General features: G+C 44.0%; 1 protein-coding gene across 1 annotated transcript in view; it reads right to left on the bottom strand.

Moving 5' to 3' along the window:
* Positions 1–26,430, bottom strand: part of LOC119978154 — a 512,568-nt gene that overhangs the window by 347,395 nt on the left and 138,743 nt on the right. The window contains exons 25-32 of the mRNA XM_038819593.1: positions 24,694–24,821; positions 23,671–23,826; positions 22,410–22,597; positions 14,442–14,530; positions 7,278–7,411; positions 6,591–6,715; positions 619–793; positions 321–533 (exon numbers count right to left, since the gene is read on the bottom strand). Coding sequence (XP_038675521.1) covers positions 321–533; positions 619–793; positions 6,591–6,715; positions 7,278–7,411; positions 14,442–14,530; positions 22,410–22,597; positions 23,671–23,826; positions 24,694–24,821 — 1,208 coding nt within the window. The remainder of the gene's footprint in view (positions 1–320; positions 534–618; positions 794–6,590; positions 6,716–7,277; positions 7,412–14,441; positions 14,531–22,409; positions 22,598–23,670; positions 23,827–24,693; positions 24,822–26,430) is intronic.

The following is a 26,430-nucleotide window of genomic DNA, read 5'->3' as shown; positions in this document are numbered from 1 at the left end:
AAGAGCACATCTAAATACTTTTTCAATGTTATGAGGCTCTCTGCCTCCACTCCCCTCTCAGTGAGTCAGTTCCAAACTCCCACCACCCTCTGCGTAAAAACGTTTTTCCTCACATTCCCTCTAAACCTCCCGCCCCTTACCTTAAATCTGTGCCCCCTGGTCATTGAACCCTCCACCAAGGGGGAAGGTTTCTTCCCGTCTGCTCTATCTGTGCCCCTCATAATTTCATACATGTCAATCATGGCATTGTTTGTACAGGTTATCTGCTTTATTCATCTATAAATGTAAAGTTATTCATTTCAGATTTATTGAGTTCTTACCTGGAGGCCATTTATGAGTAACTTGCCTACAATTGCATTGGCCTGGCCGATATTCCAGCCTTTGACTTTACCCAGGGTTGGCAGAGCATTCTGCAGAGTGTCACCATCAATATTTAGAACCTGTGACACTGAGAGTCCAACAGCCGTTTGCCCCAGTGAATTCAGAGTGCCGACTGAAAAGTTGTTAATTTTGCTCACTATTGCTATCGACAGCTGAAAAAGAAATGAAAATAACATTAATACTCCATTTCCTTTGGAAGATGTATTTCACTGTTTGGCAGCAGATCTTCCCATTTACCTTCAGTTGTTCATCTGTTGGACCTTCAGCAGGTACTCTTCCATTGGTAGTGTTAGGTGGCACGATCAGCCCACAGACCTGGTTTATCTTCACTGTTACAGCCAGGACTTGTTGTTCAGTCAAGGACTGAAGTAGATTTGTTTCAGTAATGAAGCAAACCAGAGAGTTTGGCAGACTGCAAAAGAACGTTGATTATAAAGTATATTAATGCATCTTTCAGAACAACCGTATTCAGCAGCTTACAGATACAAGTTGTTACAAATAAGAAAGCCTTTGAATGTATGAGAGGATTCCTGAATCCTTATTCTTTGATGTTTTTATCTAAATGTTGAGTGTTGTTTGGGGGTTGGTGGGTGGGAGGAATTGTTGGCCAGGCGATTCACATTGTATTTGTTACCGTTGATTGTTTGTTGTTAGGTGTAAATTTGGATGAAAATGTGAACAAGGAAAATAAAAATATTTATTTTTTTTAAAAAAAAGCCTTGGAATATATTTGCAGTATGTCGCATTGCATTTTTAAAACGGTATAAATGGTGATCTAAAGTTAAATGCTATTGGTCCACTCCATAAATTGGAATTTTTTGCCAGTCCTGTCATTTTAAAATTATTCACTATGTCCTGCCTAATGGCTGCAGTAATCAATTGAAAGAATATATTCATAGAAGAAGAAGAATCCCGACAGTGCAGAAGGAGGCTATTCGGCCCATTGAGTCTGCACCGACCCTCTGAAAGAGCACCCTTTCGTGGTCCACTTCCCTGTCCCATCCCCGTAACCCCACCTAACCTTTGGGCACTAAGGAGCAATTTAGCATGGCCAATCCACTGAACCTGCACATTTTAGGACTGTGGGAGGAAACAGGAGCACCCAGAGGAAATCTGCGCACGCACAGGGAGAATATACAAACGTACAAACTCTATATAGTCACCCAAGGTCGGAATTGAACCAGGGTCCCTGGCGTTTTGTGGCAGCAGGTTGTCATAGTGAAGTGTCAGTAAGCAGTGTCTTATTTCACAAAGCAGTTTTTTTACAAAAATATACGTTACTCATAAAATCTCTAAAAAGAAAACATAACAAATTATTTTAAATTGCTATAACAATAAAATGCGATATTTACATTTTCTCCAGAGGTCCAGATTTATTTGACTTTCCCCAATTCAATAATGATGACATTACACACATTTTAATGTCTGACAAATAAGTTACCTAGTGCAGAGGTGCTGTGGCTTTGTGGTAAAGTTTCAGAAGATTGCTTTGAGATAGAGAGTGACATACAAGTTATTATCTTTCAGTGCGGCTAAATTTTCTTCATCCTCACAGGTTAAATTATTAAGTCTCTGGATTTTAGTCACCATCTACATTCACTATTCACTAATCAGATCATTTAAAATCTTTCCAAATTGCACTTTCTCGCAAACTACTAGGGGCAGCAGGGTAGCATGGTGGTTAGCATAAATGCTTCACAGCTCCAGGGTCCCAGGTTCGATTCCCGGCTGGGTCACTGTCTGTGTGGAGTCTGCACGTTCTCCCACTGTGTGCGTGGGTTTCCTCCGGGTGCTCCGGTTTCCTCCCACAGTCCAAAGATGTGCGGGTTAGGTGGATTGGCCATGCTAAATTGCCCGTAGTGTCCTAATAAAAGTAAGGTTAAGGGGGTGGGGGTTGTTGGGTTACGGGTATAGGGTGGATACGTGGGTTTGAGTAGGGTTATCATGGCTCGGCACAACATTGAGGGCCGAAGGGCCTGTTCTGTGCTGTATTGTTCTATGTTCTATGTTCTATGTACTATGAATCAATCAAAAATTCAACCCAATGACATTTGATCAAATGCTAATGAAACAAACTCTCCCATTGTTAATTCTACCAATCACATCTTTTCAAAATAGAATCTAATCTAAATTGTACCAAACAAATCTATACGATTGCACTGGACCTACAAATACTATTACATTCTACCAAAAGTCTACTAAATCATTTATCCAATCAAAGTCTACTAAAAATCAATTTCAATCACATACTACCATAAAATTCCATCTGATCATATTGCAATAAAAAAAGTTCACCAACTTACCCTTCAACATTAATTCATTAAGCTTTCACAAACAGCACGATGCAGATTGATGCGTGTCTGAACATCTTGGACTTCTAGAACACCCACCTCCCACCCTTCCCACACATGATAATATCTACAGCTTTGGTGGGCTAATGGCACAGTCCAAGGGTAAACAAACAATATGCACAAGAGTCAGTGGGCGGAATTCTCTGCAATGCCCCACGCCGTCGTGAAAATTGGAGAGGTTCACGACGGCGTCGGAAGCCTCTCCCGGCCCCCTATTCTCCCCTCCCGGGGGGATAGAAGGGCCGTACCGGGAAACTCGGCTGCCGGGCCTTGTCCCTGGCTTCAAGGCCCGGCGCGCCAAGAATGATGCCGCGGCGGCGCCTAATGACGTCAGCCGCGCATGCGCAGGTTGGACAGCTCAAACCCGCCGGTTGCCGTCTTTACCCTCAGCCGCCCCGCAAGACGTGGCGGCTTAATCTTGCGGGCCGGCGGAGGGGAAAGAGTGCGTCCCCTTGAGACGCCGGCCCGACGATCGGTGGGCACCAATCGCGGGCCCGTCCCCTCCCGAGCATGGTCGTGGTGCTCGATCCCCGATCCGCCCCCCCCCTAGGCCCCACACTTACCTCGTGCGCCATGTTCACGACGGCAGCGACCAGGTGTGGTTGCCGCCGTCGTGAACAGGTCGGGAATGGCAGGCCGCTCGGCCCATCCGGGCCGGAGAATCGCGGGCCGCCGTGAAAAACGGCGTCCCGCGTTTCTCCGAGCGGCATGTCGCAAAACCGGACACGCCATTTTGGGGTGGGGGCGGTGGGAGAATAGCGGGAGGTGCGGGAGCAGACCTCCTGCTATTTTCCCACCCATCGTGGTTGCGGAGAATTGCGCCCAGTATCTATTGTGAATACTGCAACTGCTATCAGCCATAACATATTGGAACTCACTCACGGATGAAAGCGCACACTTTCGAAGCACGTAGAAATTTATTTTGTCGATGTCAGACAAACAAGAAAGAAAATATAGTCCCAATTGTTTTATTAAGATACTTATTTGCCTGTATGCTTGCAGTGAACCCACTGCTATCATTCGGGCAGCAAAGGTCAGATGAGGTGAATGGCTCAGAACACAGAAACCAGCTTAAGTTGCAGGGGGCTGTCATCAAAATGAGAGGGTTCATTAACAAATTTACTGCTCAATTATAGAATAAAGGAACAGACAAGACAAGCAGGAAGACTAGACAGCTTATATTTTAATTAATTGATGGAAGATTAGTATTTAATGCTGAAATGTCAAGAGGCGAAAATTGCAATAAAATACACATAGTACAACTATTCATAATACACTTAAAATGATATATACCAATTATATATTATACATGCAATACATTTTTATACTTGCATATATGTCTGAAATGTAAATTATATCATTTTATTGAAATGTTTCACATGAGGAATAGTGGTAGAAAGGTACAACAAAAAATAGATGAATCAAAGTAAAACACTAAACAACCCATCATTTCATCTTGGATCACCAGAACAAATATTTGAATATAAGCAACCAGTATAAGATATTATCCACAGCCCAGTGTCAGGTGTAACTCAAAGTCCCAGTCAGCCTTTTGAGCGATTGAAGTCCACATCCCAGAAGGAGAATATTGATCATATTAAAGGTTAAAAGGAAAAGTGTTTGATTGTGGGAGGAGGGGTGGGGAAGAGAGATTTGCAATTTAAACTGACTTTACAGGAAGTGAAACTGCACATCAGATTAACAATTAGCAGAAAAAGGATGAACAGATAGTGCCAGATATTTCTGGACAATTTAGGCCAATGCACAGGCTCTTTTAGGATACTATAGTGAACAATCTTACATGAATTGACACAAAGTTTTTTGGTATATTAAAGAAAATGGTGATTGTTGACAGAAAAGTAGTAAGAGAATGCTGAATGCACCATTTTGTACATAAAATTATAATTTTTTCATGTGTCAATTCTCTAGGGACAATTTTCCACATGTATAGACATCCAGTGGACGCATTCCCAGTTTAATTTTTAAAAATTAATTCATGGTATGCGCATAGAATCCATAGAATTCCTGTAGTGCATATCAGGTGGCCATTTGGCTCATCGCATCTGCACCAGCCCTCTGAAAGAACACCCTCTCCAGGCCACTCCCCCACCCTATCTCCGTAACTCCACCTAACCTACACATCCTTGGACACTAGGTGGCAATTTAGCATGGTCAATTCACCTAACCTACACATCTTTGGACACTAAGTGGCAATTTAGCATGGTCAATTCACCTAACCTGCACATCCTTGGACAGTGGGAGGAAACCGGAGCACCTGTAGGAAACCCACGCAGACACGGGGAGAAAGTGCAAACTCCACAGTCAGCCAAGGCCAGAATTGAACGCAGGTCTCTGCCGCTATGAGGCAGCAGTGCTAACCACTGTGCCACCATGCCGCTTCGCTGGCTGGGCAAGCATTTCTTGCTCATCCCTAATTGTCCTTGAACTGAGTGGCATACTAGGCATTCCATTGCTGTCGACCTGGAGTCACATGTTGGCTAGACCAGGTAAAGAAAGCAGATTTCCTTCCTAAAGGGAATTAGTGAATCAGATGGACTTTTACGACAATTGACAATGGTTTCATGGTCACCATTAGTCTTTTACTGAATTTGAATCCAGGTCCTCAGAGCTTTAACCTGGGTCTTTGGATTACTAGTCCAATGACAATATCACCATGACACACCAAGGAGTGGATTATAATAGGGTGGATTAGGCCGAACGCATTTTCAGTTCAGTCTTTGAAGGAAAGATCTTTCAAGTCCTCACCCATGTCGATGTATGGATCAGAACATAAAATTTGTGCTGGCTTCCTACCTGTAGTCAGCACATTTACAAAGTTCTTTCCACAAAAGCTAAACAAAGTACCTCAGAAATTCTACCCTGAAATGAAGGTGGGTGCTTCTTTTCAAATCTGTCTTTGGTGATCGTTAAGTATTGGAAGGGTTCATAATCTCATTAACAATCTGTCAGGGTGAGATGGGGACACACCTTACAAGGACATGACCATCATTATTTCAGTTGATTGTGTGGTTAGTCCGAAATGATTGTAAGGTTAAATGGGCTCCCAAAACACACTTGATGAGGGGGAGCCATCCACATGTACCAATGTGAGTATCCTGTTGGATGTCAATCCAGGATTCAGGGCTGGAGCTCAGGTCATCACTGCACCTTCTGACTCTAACAGGATTTCTACTATTGAGCCGAAGGATTGTTCCAAATGTTAGTGAGAAAGAAAAGAAAGGTTGCGCAATGTCCCAACTTAATTTCAACAGCGCTGCAACCAATATGAAACATAGACCAAGTGAAGAAAGAGGCATATGTGATTAAATGGAGATGAAGAGCATGGGATTGGAGACGCACTCCAATTAAGTTCAAGAGTAAGGAGAGATAACATGACCAGGGATTAGGGGAGGCCTGAAGTGATCATTCAAATCTGTTCAATTGAAAATCAACAGCAAGCAAGAGAGAAACATGCACACTGTTGACCAATAGAGGGAGATGAAAGCATTTCAGTCATCCATTTCTGGCTCTCAAGGGAACAGAAGAAATTGGTTTCTGTCAGGGTTTCATAAATCCAATTCTTAATGCAATGCACCATTCCACTCACTAAGCCACGCAACAGAAGTTCAGCCTCTGATACTCGGCAGTCAGATTGAAGCACTTTTTGTGTTTTCTAACAGATTAATTCATTGAATTAAAAATAAGTTTTACTTTGAGCACTGAATTACTGATAATGTTTAAACCTTAGAAATCCACCCTAATTTTAGAATGCAGTACATTTATTTCAGATTCATAAATAAAATGAACAGAACTTTCCATTTCACATATTATTCAAAAGTCAAATCACTGGAAGCATACCTTGAAGCATTAAAATTTGGATTGTGTTCAACCAGGAAGTTAATGTAGACCCTTGAGACTTCATTCATTAGTGCCAGGTTTTCTAGAAGAGCCAGGTTTTCTCCATCTGCTGCAAATTCTCGAAGCTATACAGATTGGGAGAAATTGGAAAAGTTTACTTCATTAAAAAAATGTTAAGATGAATTTAAACTTGAACTTCCAGGCTGATCGGTAGCCAGACAGTTGAAACAGAATGGGTGCCATGCAAACTGAGATGTTATTATGTGAATTGGGCCACAACTTCATTTTAATCCAGAAGCGGTCACTCTGGCAGCTACAACTAAATGCAAAGACACCTGTCCAAATATGCTCAAATCTTCATGTGTGGGATGAGGAATAATGGGAGTACTCCTTTTCTATCCACTAATCATCCCAGAAAATCTTTCCTCTACCAAACTTTAGGCCCAGCGGGTGATCACCAGACTACCTGACTTTCCACTACTTCACACCAACTTCGCTCCTTTTTGGGCAGTACGTTGGTAAGAAAAACATGAATGATACTGTCCTGGACAGGCTCACTTCACAGGAGACCACCTTCACATACTCTACACACTTCAGAATAAGAGAAGTTATGATTCATTCCTCTTTTTGTTGATACAAGTGAGATGAATGTTGATTCTCAGAATAGGGTAAACGGAAAATACTTACCACTGTTTCATTATCAGAGAAAGATTGAAGATCAGTCAGTGACATTTGACTCAAATATAGTCCTATATATTGAGTAAACCAAGCAGTGGAGTTCAGGACTGGATCACTGGCATTATAGCATTTTGGTTTGGGACCTGTTACACGAAGTGAACAAAACATTGTTACCAAGGAGAAATTTTTTCATCAATATGTAGAAAATGAATCCATCTTGTGTTTAAACATAGATGTCTTTCATATACTATGTTTCATCTACATATTTATCAATAAAAACTAAAATATTTCCTCTAGTATATTTTACAGTGAAAGCAAACAGTTGGTCTTCTTAGGAAATTGGCTGAGCAGCAGAAGACAGATAGTAAAGATAAGGGCAGGTACTCTATTTCGCAACAGTGTCCAGCAGTAATTTGCTTCAACTATTCATTGCATTTATTAATGACTTAGATGAGATGAAAATATCCAAATTTGCCAATGATACAAAGATAGGCAGCATTGTAGGCAACAGGGATGGATACACACCATTAAAAGATACTGATAAATTACATGAACAGGAGAAACAGTGGTAAATGGATTTCACTGTAGTCACACGCGAGGCCAAGTACTTAAAAGGACAGAGCAAGCTTGTTTACTTTTTAAAAATATTTTAATTAAATTTTAAAAAATAAATATAAAATCATAAAACAAAACAACCAAACACAGCAGCATCAACCCCACACCCCACTCCGCTCAACTTAACAGCTGATAATGATTAGCTCTTTAAAGAACCCCTCAATTGCACCCCTAATGTGTATTTAACTTTCTCAAGATGCAAAAACTCCATGGGAATCCCCAGCCACACCAAGGCACTGGGTGAAAAAGCTGACCTCCACTCCAACAGAATCTGCCTGCGAACAATCAACAACGTGAAGGCTAAGACATCCACCACCGCACCCGCCTGCAACTCAGACAGGTCTGACACCCTAAATATGGCTGCTAGGGGACTAGGTTCCAAATCCATATGCAAAATCTCCAACATGGTGCTGAAGAAGGAGATCCAAAGAACAAGCTTGTTTTCCAATGGTGAGAAACTAGAAATGGGCGAGGTCCAAAGGGACTTGGGGGAGGTGCAGGTACAAAAACTATAGAAATGTCAATGAGAAGTACAGAACAGAAAATAATCAAAAGACTAACAGAATGCTGGTCTTTATACTTAGTGGACGAGAATACAAGGTGGTACAAAACATGCTGCAGCTGTACAAAGCAGTGATTAGATCATACCTGGAGTACTGAGAGCGGTTTTTGGCATCACATCTTAGGAAGGATGCATCAGACACGGATGCAGTGCTGCAGAGTTTTAACAGTGTCATACTGGATTTTGAATTAAATTACAAGATTCCACAAACTAAGGGTTTATATTTCTTTAAATTTGGACGGTTATGGGTGAATTGATTAAAGCATTCAAGACATTGAGGGGAATGGGAATTTTTTCCACTGGTTAGGGTGTCTAAGACTAGCAGTAGAATTTAAAAATTAGAGCTAGGCCTTTGAGGATGAAAATTATAAGAACCTCTTCAGACAAAGTGGTAGAAGTTTGGAACTCTCTTCTCTAAACAACTATTGATGTTAGATTAATTGGTCATTTTAAATCTGAGATTCATAGGTTTTTTTTAACCAAAGAGAGTAAGGTATATGGAAAAAGGAAGGCATATGGAGCTAAGTTTCAAATCAGCCATGATCTCAATGAACAGTCTCGAGGGGCTAAATGGCCTATTCTTATTTGTATATTCCAGTGAGTTTGCGGTGTTGTATTTAACAGAGATGTTGAGTCACGTAGGAAATTACATCAAAGGCACTGGATTATAGTAATTGAATAACTGCATTCCATTCCATTAAATAGTATTCTAGGATTTTGCCTGGCATTTTGATACAGGAATTCAATTTACATTTCCTAACTTTTAGCAAAACGAATAATAGTCTGATGCTTCTTGATTGCTGTTCATCTGCAATTCAGCTTTGGAAGAATCAGGTTCCGAATGAAAACCGACATGTAGCTCTCCAGCTGCACAGCCAAGTTTTTAGATGAGATATTCTGGCACTCAAAGAAAAACGTGGGCTGCGTCAGTCTGGCAGGGTGGGGCCTGGTAGAGCCCGCAAGGCCAGCTCCACAGAGATCGGGGCGCCATCTTTAAACGGCACCCCAATCAGCGCAGAAAGTAAATGCCGTCCTCCCCAGCCCTCCCTCAGACATGGAGGCCACCACCTTCCCTCCACCACAGAAGTATTGGGGCTCTCGACCCACCGCCCCCCCCCCCCCCCCAATAATGGATTACCCAGATGGTGCATCCAGAAAAGATAGGCAGTGCCAACCTGTGCTGGAGCAGTGCAAGGGGGTACCTGGGAATGTCCTTCTCTCCCTGGGTACTATATATACCTTTGCATCCACAGGGGGATCGCCTCCACTGATACACACCTTTATAAACCTGTTCTAAGCCTTGCTGACAGAATGAATATTAAGTGAACAAAATCACATGGCAGTGGGAAATGGCTTGCTAATTATATTACAATTTATTAAAATGTATTACAATGAGGTTCTCACTCTTTACGAGCGGAAACCTAGGGCGCAATTCTCCTGAAAACGTTCTTAGTATGGTAGCGAGCAGGAATTGTTGCGAGCTTCCCGGTGCTCCGCCCAGCGAAGCTGACAAAGCAATTCAATGTTAATTGGTCCACTTAACGAGGCCTCACGGGCTTCTCAGCACAAATTAAGTCTCACCAGCTGATTCGCTTGCCAGCCACCCCCCCCCCCCCCCGGCTAACCAGGTCGAGCAGCACTTAAGCTGCACTCGCTCAGCCAACCCCAGCCAGCTCACAATAATGCCGACCAGGATACCAGCCCCAAGATGCGGGGATGCTGACCTAGGGAGGCAGTGGAGGCCTGGAGGGATGCCCTGTTCTCCCAAGGGTCCCGGAGGGTGAGCCACAACGCAACCAGTGCTGTCTGGGATGAGGTGGCAGCAGCTGCCAGCTCGGCGAGTGTGACCAGGAGAACCGGCCTTCAGTGCTGCACCAGGCAATACGAGTCAGTAGACACCAATGCCGCCCCTCCCCCCAAGGAAGCATCCAACCCCCGAACTCCCCATGCAACCATCAACCCTCCCTCCAGCCCCTCCCCTTTCACCTCCCCAGCCCAATCTTCACACCTTCCCTCATGTCAACCACATGTGTGGCTAACGATGCCGTCTCTGTGTCGCCGCAGGAAAAGTTACTCCACAATCAGCGGGAGGGGCCCAGACTGACAGGGGGGTGCCGGACTTCAGAATCTTCACCTTCTTTGAGGAGCGTGCCTTGGAGGTGACCGGGGTGGCCAAGGCAGACTCTGCTAGGGTGGCGACCACAGAGCCTGGTGCACGACGCCGGCACCATGAGTGAAGGTGTGCAAGGCATCACGCAGTCGGTGATGGCCATGGCTGAGGGTCTCAGCAGAATGTCTGACTAGCTGGAGAGATGCACCCAAAACTCGTCCGACCTCGATGTTCCGCTCTCAGATTGGCATGGTCAAGACGCTGTGGACCTTGTCCCAGGTGTGGGTGGGCATAGATCAGGCACTGCAGAGCATGTCCCAGTCACTGCGAAGCATCGCAGAGGGTGTCGACAAAATGGTGCGGACCATGGGGAACCGCCAGGGCTAGCAGAGCCAGATGATACAAGGGCAGCCGGGGCTCAAACGAGCTGCCCTTCCATCCCAAGGTGAATCCCAGGGCCCTATGGGCACTGACCAGAAGGAGGAGGCGCTGAGTGCTAACCCGTAAAGTGGGGATGGCAGCCACAAGCTCACCAGAGTTCCGCCTCTCTGATGAGGCTGCGTCTCAAGGTCAGGACATAGGACAGGGTGGCACGAATAGCAAGGTGGCTCAGTGTCTAGCACTGTTGCCTCACAGCACCGATCCCGGACCCGGGTCACTGTCCGTGTGAAATTTGCACAATCTCCCCATGTCTGCATGAGTCTCACCTCACAACCCAAAGATGTGCAGGGTAGGTGGATTGGCCGTGCTAAATTGCCCCTTAATTGGGAAAAACATAATGGGCACACTAAATTTTTAAAAAATAAATCACCAGGGAAGTATCAAGGGTCTTAGAAGTTATTAGAGTTTGGAAGTAGGTTAGTAAAACATGTCTTGAGCATAAATTTAATCAAAGGTTGATTCCATGAGTGGTTAGTTTAATTAATATGTACAATACTTCCAAAACATTCAACCAAAAATATTGTTACTTTACAGCACGGTAGCATTGTGGATAGCACAATTGCTTCATAGCTCCAGGGTCCCAGGTTCGATTCCGGCTTGGGTCACTGTCTGTGCGGAGTCTGCACATCCTCCCCATGTCCCCGTGTGTGCGTGGGTTTCCTCCGGTTTCCTCCCACAGTCCAAAGGTGTGCAGGTTAGGTGGATTGGCCATGATAAATTACCCTTAGTGTCCAAAATTGCCTTTAGTGTTGGGTGGGGTTACTGGGTTATGGGGATAGGGTGGACTTGTTGACCTTGGGTGGGCTGCTCTTTCCAAGAGCCGGTGCAGACTCGATGGGCCGAATGGCCTCCTTCTGCACTATAAATTATATGATAATGTCCCTCTTCCTATTCCAATTTCAAATGACTGATCCATAACATTCCTTTAATTTTTAATTTCCACAGAAACAAAGGGTGAGATTTTCTGGCCTCATCCACTGCTGTGATTATCTGGTCCTGTCAGAGTCAAAGGACCTTTGGTTGGAGTGCTGAATCTCCCACAGTGGGTCCCGCCACAATGGGGCCAGAAAGTCCCGGCCAAAGGCTTTTGAGTATCATAATCAAATCCCATTAAATATTCTTTTCTATGCACAATTAATGAGAACCATGATGTTCACATAATATATCACAAAGTGAGTCACATTAACAGCAACTCAAAAATCTTAAAACGTCAAAGGATAGAGAGAAAAGGGAAATTATTATTTTTTTTAATCGAATTAAATAACTAGACAGATGCTAAAACAGTCATCAACAAAATGGGACCTATAATTTGAATTTGTTCTTCTTTCCCTCCATCAAGCTTTGAACATCCACTTCAAGCAGTGCTGGACGAAACTAACTTTACAAAATGCTGGTTAGTAGGAGGCCATTTGGCCCATCGAGTCTGCACCAACCCTCCGAAAGAGCACCCGAACCTTGGCCGATTCCCTTGCCCTCTCCCCGTAACCCCATCTAACCATTGGACACTAAGGGGCAATTTTGCATGGCCAATCCTCCTAACCTGCACTTCTTTGAACTGGAAGGAAACCGGAGCACCGGAGGAAATCCACACAGACACGGGGAGAATGTACAAACTCCACACAGTCACCCAAGGTCGGAATCAAATCTGGGTTTCTGGCACTATGAGGCAGCATTGCTGCCACCATGCTGGTATTTAATGTGATCCAACAAATATGTTCTCTTTTACATATCTGTGATTCTGGTCTTTGTTATTAGAGATCTACAGAGAAATTGATTAGTAAAACATACATTGAAGTGGGTTTTTGCTGTAGCCACTGGCTATGTCACTTTTGAATCACCATAAAGTTTGCTGCAGCAGATTCGAATTAGGAAACCCAGAATGATTGGCAGTTAGAAAAAGGAAAGATTAGTGATCAAAAGAGCAAAATATACAACACGCTTTACCAATTCCATTGTTCAGCAAATTGTTGTTCTGCCTCACACACAAATACATAGACTAGATTTGCAACCGAAGACTAAAACTAAGTTTCCTGAACATTACTGCGAGCAAACCAGGAGAAAAACAAACCAATGGAGCATTATAGAGATTGTGGGTAAGATCTTCTGTCTGTTCACGCTGGCGGGATCTTCAAGCCCTGCTGGTAGCACATCCCTGCCGCAGGTTTCCCAGAAGTGTGGGACGGATTCAATGGGAAATTACGTTGACGGGGGGGAGGGGGTGTACCAGATGGTCTAGCCGGTAACCACGGTGGCCTCATCCCGCTGACGAGAAACACGCCGTGGGGAGACCAAAGAATCTTGTCGCATCTGCTTTTTTCATTTGCCAATACAACAATGAAGAAAATATCTAATCAAAGTCACAATTATGAGACAGGCTGAGGTATTTTTAACAGATTTCAAGGGCAACTGAATGCATTAATTTAGTTAAATTGTCATGAAATATGTAATTTTTCGAATTTTGAAAAATCTAATTTTCTTGAGATTTGTTCTGGGGAAACAACCAGTTCATAATTCATAGTTGCCAGTTCAAAGATCATGAAAATTGCCTCAAGATTTCTTGAGAAGTGGGGGTGCGGGGCAGAGTTTCGCCTGGGCAACTTGATAGCTCGAGCTTTGATAAAGAAGTGAAGGGCTTACACCTAGCAGCAAATTTCAATGATTCTTGCACCAGATTAAAGTGCTGCACCTCAGGTAAGCTGTTCTGTTAAGTATTGGGGTAGGCATGAAAATAAGCACCGAGAAACCTCAGATAGTGGGAGGTGAAGTATGTAACATTTCTTCATTATGCAATTTTTAAAATAAATTTAGAGTACCCAATTCATTTTTCCAATTAAGGGGCAATTTAGCGTGCCATCCACCTAGCGTGCCCATCTTTGGGTTGTGGAGGCAAAACCCATGCAAACACGGGGAGAATGTGCAAACTCCACACGGAGAGTGACCCAGAGCCGGGATCGAACCTGGGACCTCGTCACCATGAGGCAGCAATGCTAACCACTGGACCACCGTGCTGCCCTTCAATGTGCATTTTGATTGGTTCATCAACCAGGTGAGACAAATTTCTTTCACAAATGTTTTGACGGGCAATTTCCATTCTAAATATTGAAATAGAACATGTCACTGAAAATAACCATGACACAGGAAGAACAAACCAATGTCTACAAACAGACTGGTTTCCTGCTACTTTTCCAATTTTCCGAATACCTTTCCAATTTTTACAGCTCTTCAGAGATATACGAACGCCCAGACATTCAGTATTAGTAGGTTATTCAACTGGAATGTTTATTGTAATCACACCTCTCATGAATCATCCAGGAACAATTCTAGCAGAGATCACTGGATGGTGATTAGCAGCAAGAACCCTTACTACTTTTCCCTTTTATCACCTAAGACATTAACAGCAAATGTAATAATCACATATCTCTAACTTAAAGCCATGTTACATTACCTTGTTGTAGATAAACTCTAATCCCTTTGTAAATTTCAGACCGTTTTTCTGTATTCAACGTTTTGTAGAGAACATTCAGTGCACCTACACTAAAGGTGAAATTAAATAACATTAGAATTTCATTTTAATTCTAGTTTAATTGAAGCTCATCTGGTACATGTAGCAGGGAGTCTTTGTAAAAATCAGAAAGTGCATCTCCAACACCCAAAGAGAAAATGGATTCTACAGGTATACATGTCAGTTAGATGGACAGATTTTCCTGTGATCAAGAAAATTGAGCACTGAGACAGCTGATCCAGATATAGGGGGCGATCTTCCGGCCATGCTGCGCCGGAAAAGCAGCTTGCCGCGGTGCAGTGTGACCGGTGCTCCTGGGATCGACTCAGCTCGTAATACCTCGGGAGACTCAATGCAATCTCGTGAGATGTTGCAAGGGGAATCCCGCCCGCAATGAACAAGATCAATTTTTGGCAAATTGCATATTAAAGCGAGGCAGCAAGCCTTACACTAATGTGCAGATTTACAAGGTACCTGAGGTTTTGGCGACCAAGAGCGAGCGCCATTTGGTATTGGTCCCCACAAACGGGGACCAGACGGAACAGCACTTGTGGGGATCTCCAAGGGGATCGGAGGCACCCACCTGCATGCCCTTCGGGCAGGGTGGTTCCCTGGTACTGCTGGTGCCACCTGGGTACCCTGGCAGTGCCAGCCTGGCACACTGGCAGTGCCACCTGGTTACAGCCTGCACGTTCTCCCCTTGTCTGCGAGGGTTTCCTCCGGGTGCTCCGGTTTCCTCCCACAGTCAAAAGATGTGCAGGCTAGGTGAATTGGTCATTATAAATTGCCCTTAGTGTCCAAACAAAAGGTTAGGTGGGGTTACTGGGTTACGGGGATAGGGTGGAGGCGTGGGCTTAAGTAGGGTGCTCTTTCCAAGAGATGGTGCAGACTTCTGCACTGTAGATTCTATGATTCTATAACCACATTGCTTTGGATATGGAGTCACAGGCCGGACCAGCTACAGTAAAAGATTTCCTTCGCTAAAGCACGTTAGTGAATCAGATGGGTTTTTACAATAATCAACAATGGACATCATTAGACTTTTAAATCCAGAATTGTATTTTTATTCTCCAATGGTGGGATTCAAGTCCAGTTTTCTGGATTACTGGTCCAGTGACAATACCACTATGCCATTTCCTTCTCTTCAGCTAAGTAAGGAACCTAACCCTAAATCAATGTCACAAATTTCTATCAGTCGCAAATACAGATCCATATGGAAACTTTATAAGCATCAACCATTTAATACCAAATCACTGTATAATAACTGTGCCTTTGGAATAGGTCAGTTGTTTCGACAATGAACTCTTCTACTAATTATTTGTTCAATCAATTTGTAGTTCATTGGCATGGAAGGTAGCAGATTGAAAGATTAATTCAGTAGCTTGTGTGGATCCTGATGAGAAGCAGCATTGTACATGGCTGATGCAAGTGATCCTTGCATTGCATAATAAACCCCCAACCATTACTTGATAAGGAATTAATGAATAATGATAATGCATAATTAGTGGTTCAAGAAATGTTATTGGATTGTAGCAGGATAGTAAGTGGAATAGAGAATATATCTTAGCCATGAACACAATGGACCTGAATTTCCTAGTATTTGACCGAGGACAGTGCCTCAATTTCATGTTCCGAAGACATTAACATGGATGGGAGCACCTCTAGTGCTTGTATTGGACCTAGCTGAGCGTAGCACTGGAAAACAAGGCCAGAATTGTGAGCAGTTGGTTATGGGGGCCTCTGGTTGCTGTTGGGAGTGCTGGTACCAGGATGGATCCAGAATCACATTTTTTTAAAGATTGTTCTGTGGGTTCTTCAATCTGAGGATGGAGGGTGGTCATCTAGCAAAAGCCTTCCAGCATTCCTATGGGATGTTTCACTATCTGGGCACAATTACAGCCTGCTACCTTATTGAAAAGGCAGTTTCACTGCCACTGAGGAAGCCTTGAAAACCCAGTAGTAACAGAAAGAGGACAGGAACTTAGCAATCCACTTTTCACTTATCATTACTTCTGGGAATGTTTTTGCTGGAGGAAGAGGTCAAGCAGACTGCACCCACCAATTCACCATATATCTAAGATTGGGCAGAAAAAAGTACAGCCTGCCTGAATTACCACACAGACTGAGAGGCTCTCCACCTGCAAGAAATGTCAGCAGGACATAGTTTCAGAAGCCCTGCCCCTGCCATTTTTGCATAGGAGCGGGTTCTAAAGAGCACATTGGCGGTTCCCAAAGTATTTGGCCATTTAATCAGCAGCTGCTGCCACTTTAGTGTGATTTTTAAAAAAATATTTCTTTATTCTCCTTTTCGCATTTTCTCCCAAATTTACACCCACCAATAATAAAAATAATCAGTAATAAACAATAATCAGTAACAAATATGTCAATCCCCATATCAATAACAACGATCCCATCCTCCCACCAAACACTCGCCTGCATGTTCACGCAGACAAATGACAAAAAGGAATCAGGAATCCCCCATAGCCCCCATTAACACCCATCACCACCCCCCCCCCCCCCTCCCCCCCCACCCCTCCCACCCACCACCACCACCACCCCCCAACTAATGTTCCATGTTGTCCAGTTCAAACTTAACCTTCTCAAGAGTCAAGAATTCCAACAGATCTCCCCACCACGCCAGGGCACAATGTGGAGAGGCTGCCCTCCAACCCATCAGGATCCGCCTTTGGGCGATCAATGAGGCAAAGGCTACAATGTCTGCCTCCGCACCCGCTTCAAACCCTGGCTGGTCCGACATCCCGAATATGGCCTCCCGGGGGCCAGGGGCCAGTTTCACGTTTGATGTGTTGGGTCTATTTGGACTGCATTTGATGCAGTGTAGAGAGAGACAGGCTTCCAACACTCGATGAGATGCAACACAATTTTATTTAACATCTAACTATATTACATGCTTAACTGTGGGTTGACACTAAGCTGACTTGACTGGAGACCTGAGGCTAGCCTGACCACACTAACTGACTACCACATGGTGTTTGCACTGGCTGCTGCTCACGAGCTCTGACTGTCTCAGAGGCTGGATCCTGAGAGAGCGGGAAAACTGGTGCCCTCTGGCTTTATAGTGGTCGTATCCTGTCTGGTGATTGGCTGCTGTGTTCTGTGTGCTCACTGGTCATCCTGTGTGTCAATCACTGCCTGTCTGAACTCCATCATATACATGGATGTATATAATGACAACGTGCACCACTTTAGAAATTATCTTAAAAACCTACTTCCAGTGATCCTCTAGCTTTGGCTCATATCCTCTAACATATGAACGTGGTTAGCACACCCCCCCCCCCCCCCCCCCCAAACGTTCACACACATCCTCTACTCCTTCAAAGAATCGGCTCACCCTCGCCCTCGTGAGGTGTGCTCTGTACACCACCTTCAACTGTATCAGCCCCAACCTCACGCACAAGGTGGAGGCATTCACTCTCCGAAGCACCTCACACCAGGCCCCCTCCTCCATATTCTCTCCCAACTCTTCCTCCCACTTTGCTTTGATCCCTTCCAGGGGTGCCTTCTCCTCTTCCAAAATAGGTCCGTAGACCACTGACATAACCCCCTTCTCCAGTACCCCTGCCGTCAGCTCCTCATCCAGCAATGTGGAGGCCGGCTCCTCCTGGAAGCTCAGTATCTCCTTTCTAGCAAAATCTCGAACCTGCATATATCTAAACATTTCTCCCTGCTCCAGCCTATACTTCACTTCCAGCTCCTCCGATCCTGCAAACCGACCCCTAAGAAACAAATCTTTTAGTGTCCTAATTTCTTTCTCCTCCCATCTCCAAAAATTTCCATCCCACCTCCCTGGCTCAAGTCTGTGGTTCCCCAGAATAGGCATTTCCCGTTACCCTGCCCCCAACCCAAAGTGCTGGCGAAACTGCCTCCAAATTCTCAATTAAGTTATTATTACCGGACTCCCCGAGTACTTCGCCGGGGCTATCGGGAGCGGCGCTGTTGCTGGTGCTTTCAATCCTGAACCCCTGCACAAACTTTCTTCCGTTCTGACCCACTGGGAACCAAGCTCCGCACCTTCTCCACATTCGCCGCCCAGTAGTAGTACATCAGGTTTGGAAAACCCAAACCCCCTGCCTGCCTTCCCTCTGTAGTAGCACCTTTCTAACTCTGGCCACCTTCCCGCTCCATATGAACGAGGTAATCATTCCTTCAATCTCTCTGAAAAAAGCCTTTGGCAGGCATTGAAAAATAAACAGAAATAATGGCAACACGTTCATTTTAATCGCCTGTACCCGACCCACCAGTGACAGAGAGAGACCATCCCACCTTGCCAGATCAGCCTTACTTTAGTGCGATTTTGATGAGGTCTGAAACCAAAGTGTTTCGGTTAGAGCTGGTAGGAGCAGATCTGAACCTTCATGGCTTTGTTTGGATAGTTAGGGTACTCTTTTGCGGAGGCAAGTTATCCCTTAGGATATGGTCTCAGAACAACTTTGGGGGAGATGAGGCAATCTTAGGGAGAGCTAAGGCACTTTTTGGGAGAAGTAAGGTATCCTTTGGGAAAGGTATGGTTCCCTTGAGGATTGTTAAAGTTAACATCATGATGTGCACAAGCTCAATGGAACAGCCAAGCTGTCAAAGAACAGTCAAAACTCAGTGAAACTTTCAAAACTCTTTGGACTATTAAAGTTCTCAAGATATTTCACTCTGGTTGAGATTTTTAAAGAAGTGTGGAGTTTTTAATAAAGACAGTGCTTGATATTTCACTTTGTTGACATAAGCTTGAGGTCTATTTTACTAGGGTTTTACTAATATTTTCACAGTTGGATGCCTGCTAAGTGAGCAGGTTGATGGACAGCTCCAAATGGTTACAGAATAGAAATGTTTGTTTTCATAATAGGTTAGTAAAATAAATTTCAATGCATGAAATGTTTTTAATGAGTGTTTTTCCATAAACAATTTTATTTTATGTCAGTATGGCTCCTGAGGTTTGCCCATGGTAGACACTAGGTGCCAGCAATTAGGTGATGGGTGAACTGATGCTGGCAAGGAGGGATGGGGGAGGGGGGTTCTTATACAGCAAGGATGAGCATGGTGGCAGACTAAAAGCAGCGAGGATGGGGGGGGGGGGAGTCAGGACGGGCCCTGCCAAGGTTTGGAAGGGGAGGACCATTGGCGACCCCATAACACTGTCGTTCACTGGGAGGGTCGGGGTGCCGATGTTGGCAATTAAGGGAGGGGTGGTGGACTGATGCCTGAGATGATTGGTTGTGGAGGGAGAGGGACGGGGCAGGGGGAATTGATGTGTGATGCGGCAGACTGATGGCAGTGAGGATGGGGGGTCCGTGGGCATCAGGTAACCCTGATGTCTGCATGGTGGTGGGGGGGGGGGGTGACTTGAACATTTAGCAATTTAATGGTGGACAGTGGGTTCCCCCTCTGTGGACAAGGGTTGGGGATATTCTCCATTGACTACAGGGGTTTGTGATGTCCTTGGGGGCTATCACTGAACTTTGAGATCAGGGCGCCCTTCCGATCTTAGAGGAGCTGGACCTGCTGGCGTGTTTAAGCCCCACCACTCTCAAGGCTGAAGTGAAATACGTCACCCTCCCAAAAAAATGGCTAAGTGAGCAAGGATTGCAACAAAGATCCAGCCAGCCAACCAGCAGGATGAAGATTTTCTGGAGCCACTCGCTAGCCACTGGATTCACGATGACCCACTGAATCCTGCGTCAGGCCATAATTGGGATTCGGGTTTGTGTCAAACCAGTCTTTAGTCTCCCAGCCCACCGCACCAGCCATCATGGGTTTCCTGACGTCCTAGCCAAGCTTCCCAACCCAGTGAGAACATGCAAAAAGCTCATTCAAGTTGTTTTACATCTCATAGATGAGCAGGATATCCGATTCACTTGCCAGCTGTGATGCTCCAGCAACCCCCCCCCCCCATCCCAACTGAGAGTCCCGCTGGCATGAATTGGTGCAAGTCTTGAGGACCTAGCAGCTTGCAGTCCGAGGGGAGGCAGGGTGGTAAGTAACCTCCCAACAATTGCCTCTAGGCTGCCGAAGATGTCCTTCGTGGGAGGTGGGGTTCAAGGGGGCTTGTGCTTGGCTGGAGAGGCTCAGGTCAGGGGTCTTTCCTCAGGGTGGGATTAGTTTGGCTGCTTTACCCATCTAAAGCCTTTAAACCCTTTAAACAGTCGCCCTGTATCATGGAAATACACATCTCTCGTATTAAAGTGAAAGTGGTCCATCTGTCTCCCTGAACTTTTTAAAAAGTTTGTTCATGTGCCAAGTTTAAAGGTCTGTGAGATGTAGGTAAAAGTAATCCCTTTAAAGTGGTGGAAACATTTGATGTGGTTTTCACAGACAATTTCAGTGCCCTTTAAAACATAGAAGTCTGTATGTTTGCCCAGAAAGTTGGGGTGGGGGGGGTGGGGGGGGGGGGGGGGGGGGGGGGGGGGGGCTGCCCCTGCACTTTCTAGGAAGCTCTTAAAAACAAAGCCTCATTAAAACAAACTACGGTTAGGAAACCACCCACTGCCCTCGAGTAAATGGATCCCTGCAGAGCCATGTAAATAAAGAATCAGAATTTCCCCTTTGAAACTGCTTCAACCTGTCAATTAAAACGTTTTTAGCAGGCAAAGGGGCATGAAACTGAATGTAAATAATGCAGTTCAACACTTTTAGGATCTAGGCATAGAACAGACTTCTATACTTAAAAGTGCATTTGAATTGATGCTGTGAAAAATCACTTCAAAAACTTCTACCACTTTAAGGTGATAGTTTTTACCTTAACCTCACAGGCCTTTAAACTTGGCATACTGACAGACTTTGTAAAGGGTCTGGGGGTACAGATGGGATAACTTTCACTATATTCTAAGAGATCTGTATTTCTGAGATACTGAATGCCTATTTAATGTAGCAGCTTATTGAGATCGAAAAGATCGGAAATCTCAGAGACAGGGGATCTGTCAGACAGATCAGGTCCTGCCCGTCTTTGTTCCAGCATGGACCACAGTGTGCCATAGAACTGCATGGAAAACCAAATTCAGGTTAAAAAAGAAATTCCAAGTACCATTGCATGGCACTTCAGGGTCACTCTCAGCACTAGTGAGAATCACTCTTGTTGTCCCGCTGGTGGGAGCACTTACACCGGTCAGGAGAACCACGGCCGTGGTCAATTTTTGGAGAACTGTGTCCCATGGTTAAGTTTCTGCTCCCTAACAGACCTAACCTTCACTGCTCTGTATTAAGTCAATGACTTTAGGATGTATTGAGAACCCAATTTTATGTGTACAGTTACTCATTAGGTAACCTTTTAGGGCCATCAGTGAACTGAGCGGTACAGTGGTTTACACACAGCACCAGGGACCCGGGTTCAAAATCCGGCCTTTCAAAAAGAAAGATGTGCAGGTTAGGTTAAGGGGTTATTGGGATAGGGCAGGGAGTGAACTTGGGTGGCGTGCTCTTTCAGAGGATCAGTGCATACCCGATGGGCTGAATGGTCTCTTTCTGCACTGAACGGATTCTCTGAACTATACTTACATTTTAAATTAACAAAAATAATTTATTAAAAAATAATTGTTGATATTCTGGCATCATTAAGGAATATTTGAGAATATACTTGGTCAATAAGCTCAGTCCTGATAGTATTCTGACTGAATGGTATTCCGTTGATTCTGAATAAGCGTGTATTAAGAAGTTGGATCTAAATCAACACGTTGTCAGGGTGTGATCTGATTGACTTCCCACTCTATATATCTGGGAGTTCAGTGAACAAAACAAAACTAAACTAAATTTGTAGATGTTAACATGTATTCTGGTTGCCAATAGTGACATGTGGTATCTTGCAGTAGGACATGTGCTAATCACATAGGCATGCATTGCTTCGAAATGGAATTCTACATAAAATTATAAGCATTTCAGTTCAGGAAAGGTGAGAAATATGCTTACATTTTTCTGTAGGCAAGGCATGGAACTCTCAGAGTGCTGTTGGACACCAAAAGATGTGTGGTGATAAATGGAAGATATGGAGCTAATCTGACACTAAGCCATTCGTCCACCTCTTTGTCACTAAGGTCAGGCAGGTCTTCAGTAAACCGAGGCCACAAACCCTCTAAGATGGCAGCTGAAAAATTACTCTGAAAAGGAAAAGATAATTAGTTTATTTCAATCTAAATATTAAAATTGCAACATGATAGCACAAATTCCCACATCTTCTCAGAAATGTGTGTTGATACAACAGTGAACTATTTTGGAGGTGGAATTTTCCCAAAATTGCAGAGACTTTTGGATCAGGTGAGAAAAGCTGTGTGAACTTCGCCGGCTTCACAGCCACCTTTTCTCGCCTGATTAAACTGCAACCTGCAATTTCAGAGTGCTGGCGAGGTCACAGTGGAGGCGCGGGGTTTAAACAGGCCAGCAACGCTGGAAATGAGATCTCAAATCGGGGACCGGGGACCCACCCCCTCATTTCCCTTCCACACAGACATAAGGAACTCCTTCAAGACTCTTCCCTGGCAGTATCAGTGGCACTGCTATGGGGCCAAGAGTCAATGTCCAGGCATGTCTCTCAACCCACGGGGCCTACACACACACTCCTGTGCACCAGGCGCGGTCAGCATGACCGTTTTTCATCTTTGAAATCCAGTTGTGCTTTGCGCTGGCCTGATATCATGCTGCCGGCAAGGGAGGTGGTGGTGTTGTGAGCTGAGAAATTCATGGAAATTACATTACATTACATCACCAGTGGGGAGAAGGAAGATCACAGATTGTGATCTCGCCAGTGCAACTCGCGTTTTTGGCCCCTTGCAAGATTTAGCGGCCATTACAAGGTTTGTGCCTGTGGATCGCTAGATCGCGGCATGGAAGCAAAACACTGATATGGCCAATTATGAACACGGCCAATAAAGATAACTGAGTTAAGAGTATGCATTGGCCAGAAAACTTCCCTTTGGAGTAAATAGTGCAAAACTCCAGTTTTCAAGTCAGCAGTGGATCTGAAATCTGCATAGAACAAAATTCCACAATCTTTGTGTGTCTAGCAAAATTCACTTGCCAGTCAACATTTGCTAGTTAATGAGGCACACAGATCTCAGGTCAGTATTCAGGCATTGTAGACTCTGATATAACAGATACCACTTTGGATGAATACTACAGTTTATCTGTGTTAATTCCCTTGATCTCGCAAGTATAAATAAAATTTGAAGCTCACATCTTGGATAGTGTTGTTGAAAGCATCGATAAATATAGCCAGATTTTGGTTGGGTTTAATATTGAAGAGAATGATGGTTAGAATCTGGTTGTCATCAATGAATCCAGGCTTCCTCAAGACATCAGCCAATTCATGTGGATCAATGCTATTCAAAACCTATAAAAACACAACAGGGAATTTCTGAATCCTGTGATGTACACACATAAAACTGTGCTAAAAGTCTGATTTGTAAGCTTGTATATTTTAGATGTCAAGTCACAACAGATAAAGTGGCTGAAATTCCAGTGGAGTAGGAATGTGGAAATAATTCAAACTCCCTTTGTAAATTCTTTTTCAAATTCAGATCAGTGATGGGAGGGGTTTAAGCAAGTCTTCCATTGCTCTCTATGCCAACACCTTAAATGCATGTTTTAGGACATTCCTCAGCTACTTGCACTTGCTCAGATTATTCTCGCAAAAAGGTGAGTCTTTTTCCAAAGCACCAAAATGATCCAAACAGTAGGAAATCGACTCGAGAGTTTACAGTTTGAATCTTATATCAAGCTTTCATGTTCCATCTGTGAGATAATCAGACTGCAAAAAGAGTGACAGTGCTAAAAGTTAATGCTAGTCAGTTCATGATGATAGAGCAAGTTAGGATTATTCTGGAAGAAGAAAAATGTAGAATATATATTTTGTAAAGACCTACCACTGCCTCGTAAAATTGTGTTTGCTTACTAACACAGGCTTGTTTGACATGAGAAAATTTGGTCCCACAAAATTCACAGAGTTGACTCAGCCATTAATGAAAGTGCTTATCAGATGGATGGTACATTATCCCAGGAAAAAAAAACAAGGACAGGATTTCCATGTTCCTTCCACAGGCATTCTACATTGTAGTCTGGGCAGGAGTCTTCACAAATCATAGGGAGCTCACAACGTTGACTCGGCCATTAAAGAAGATGCTGAGGTCAATTTTGTGGGTAAATTAAATTGATCTGGAAAAATCCACTCCATTTCACAAAATAATTAGCTTTTTTTTACCTCAGTGGTACGGTTCACAGGAATCAATGAAAAAACATCCTTCAGAGTCAGAAATCCAGAGTAATTTTGGAAATGCGTCATTATGTAAAGGACAAAACTGTTGTTTTCATAACAATGAAGAGGGAAGGCTAAAAAAATAGAAAACATTCAATTACTTTTCAGTGATTTTATTCACATAGGAGACATCTTAAGTTGTCATAAATATGCAAAAGCCTAAATTATACAACAGAATGGAACAGGTAAAGACAATGGATTTCCCATGATCACTGTTGCAAAAGGAAAGATGGTTAACCTTGCAGCAATAACCCTTGCATGACTCAGGCACAAGTGCTTTTGAACAAACTTTAATATATGTTGACTAATAATTGTATTCATTTTACACAATAGTTCTATAGTAAATGGCAAGCAATTAATACAACCTGTGTTCTTTAAAAAATCATGTTCAAGTTGCAGATTTGTCAGGATGCCATAAGATTGCCCTAAATTTAAGAGGAAAACAATTCTGCTCTTGCACTAATTGGTGAACACTTTTGAGTGTCACCCATGACTCAATGGGTTGTACGCTGACCTCTGATTCATAAGATTCTGTGTTCAAGTCCCAGTCGAGGGCTAGAGTACAAATATTAAGGCTGACACTCCAGTACAGTCCTGAGGGAACAATGCACTGTTTGCAACATCTTTCAGATGAGCTGTTAAACCTGCTTAAATGGTTGTAAAAGGCACTATTTTGAAGAAGCTATCCCCGGGGTCCAGGCATCTGTTTATCCCTTAAACAATATCACAAAAATGAATTAATTGGTGATGATCACATTTCTGTCTGTGGGACTTTTATATGCTCATATTCATTGATGGGTTTCCTACATTACAACATTGATTGTGCCTCAAAGTACATGGTTGAAAAGCATGTTGAGACATCTGGTGGTCATGAACAGTGCAAAATAAATACAAATCGTTCCCTTTCTTTCATTGAGTAGTCGCATGTTCGCTAGGCCATGTATGTTCTTTTGGTCTTCATTTCTGCTCGACAAGCTTTGTTTATGTTACTTTAAATACTAAGTATTAGGCTAAGTGAGCTTGCAGACATTTTATTCTGTGTATTAGCAACTGCCATCTTATCTTGGTATGGGCCAATGGCTTTGTGGTAGTATGACTAGAGGTACTACGGGACCTAACAATGCTGAGACACCATTGGTGGACAAGGCTCGCTGCTCATTGGTCCAGTGGTATGTAACACTTGCCATACATTGGTTAAAGTTATACGGTAGCTCCGCCAGTAAGGCGGGGTATAAGAGCCCGTATATCCCCCACAGCTTCCTTTCTGTACCTGAGCTGCTGGGGAAACATCTTGTCTATTAAAGCCTTCAGTTCGGACTACAACTTCGCTTCCGTGGTCATCGATAGTGCATCAATTTAATAGACAAGTTTTAAAGGATGTGTCAAGCTGGAGTGTCTACAACTCAGCCCCCACGCGGCTAACGCAGCAGAAACCTTTAAACACTGGTTAGCGTGTTTCAACGGCTACCTCGGCACGGCAAAAAGCACACCTACGAGGGAGCAGAAACTGCAGGTCTTGCACTCGAGAGTGAGCCCGGATATTTACACGCTCATCGAGGACGCTACAGACTTCGATTCAGCAATGGAACTACTTAAAGGACATTATATTCGCCCAGTAAACCAAGTCTACGCCCGGCATCTACTGGCAACGAGGCAGCAGAGCCCTGGTGAGTCACTAGACGA

Source organism: Scyliorhinus canicula, chromosome 15, assembly GCF_902713615.1.
Source record: "Scyliorhinus canicula chromosome 15, sScyCan1.1, whole genome shotgun sequence".
Taxonomy (NCBI): Eukaryota; Metazoa; Chordata; class Chondrichthyes; order Carcharhiniformes; family Scyliorhinidae; genus Scyliorhinus; species Scyliorhinus canicula.
Note: the sequence above shows the minus strand (reverse complement) of the source record. Positions and strands in the feature narration are given on the sequence as shown.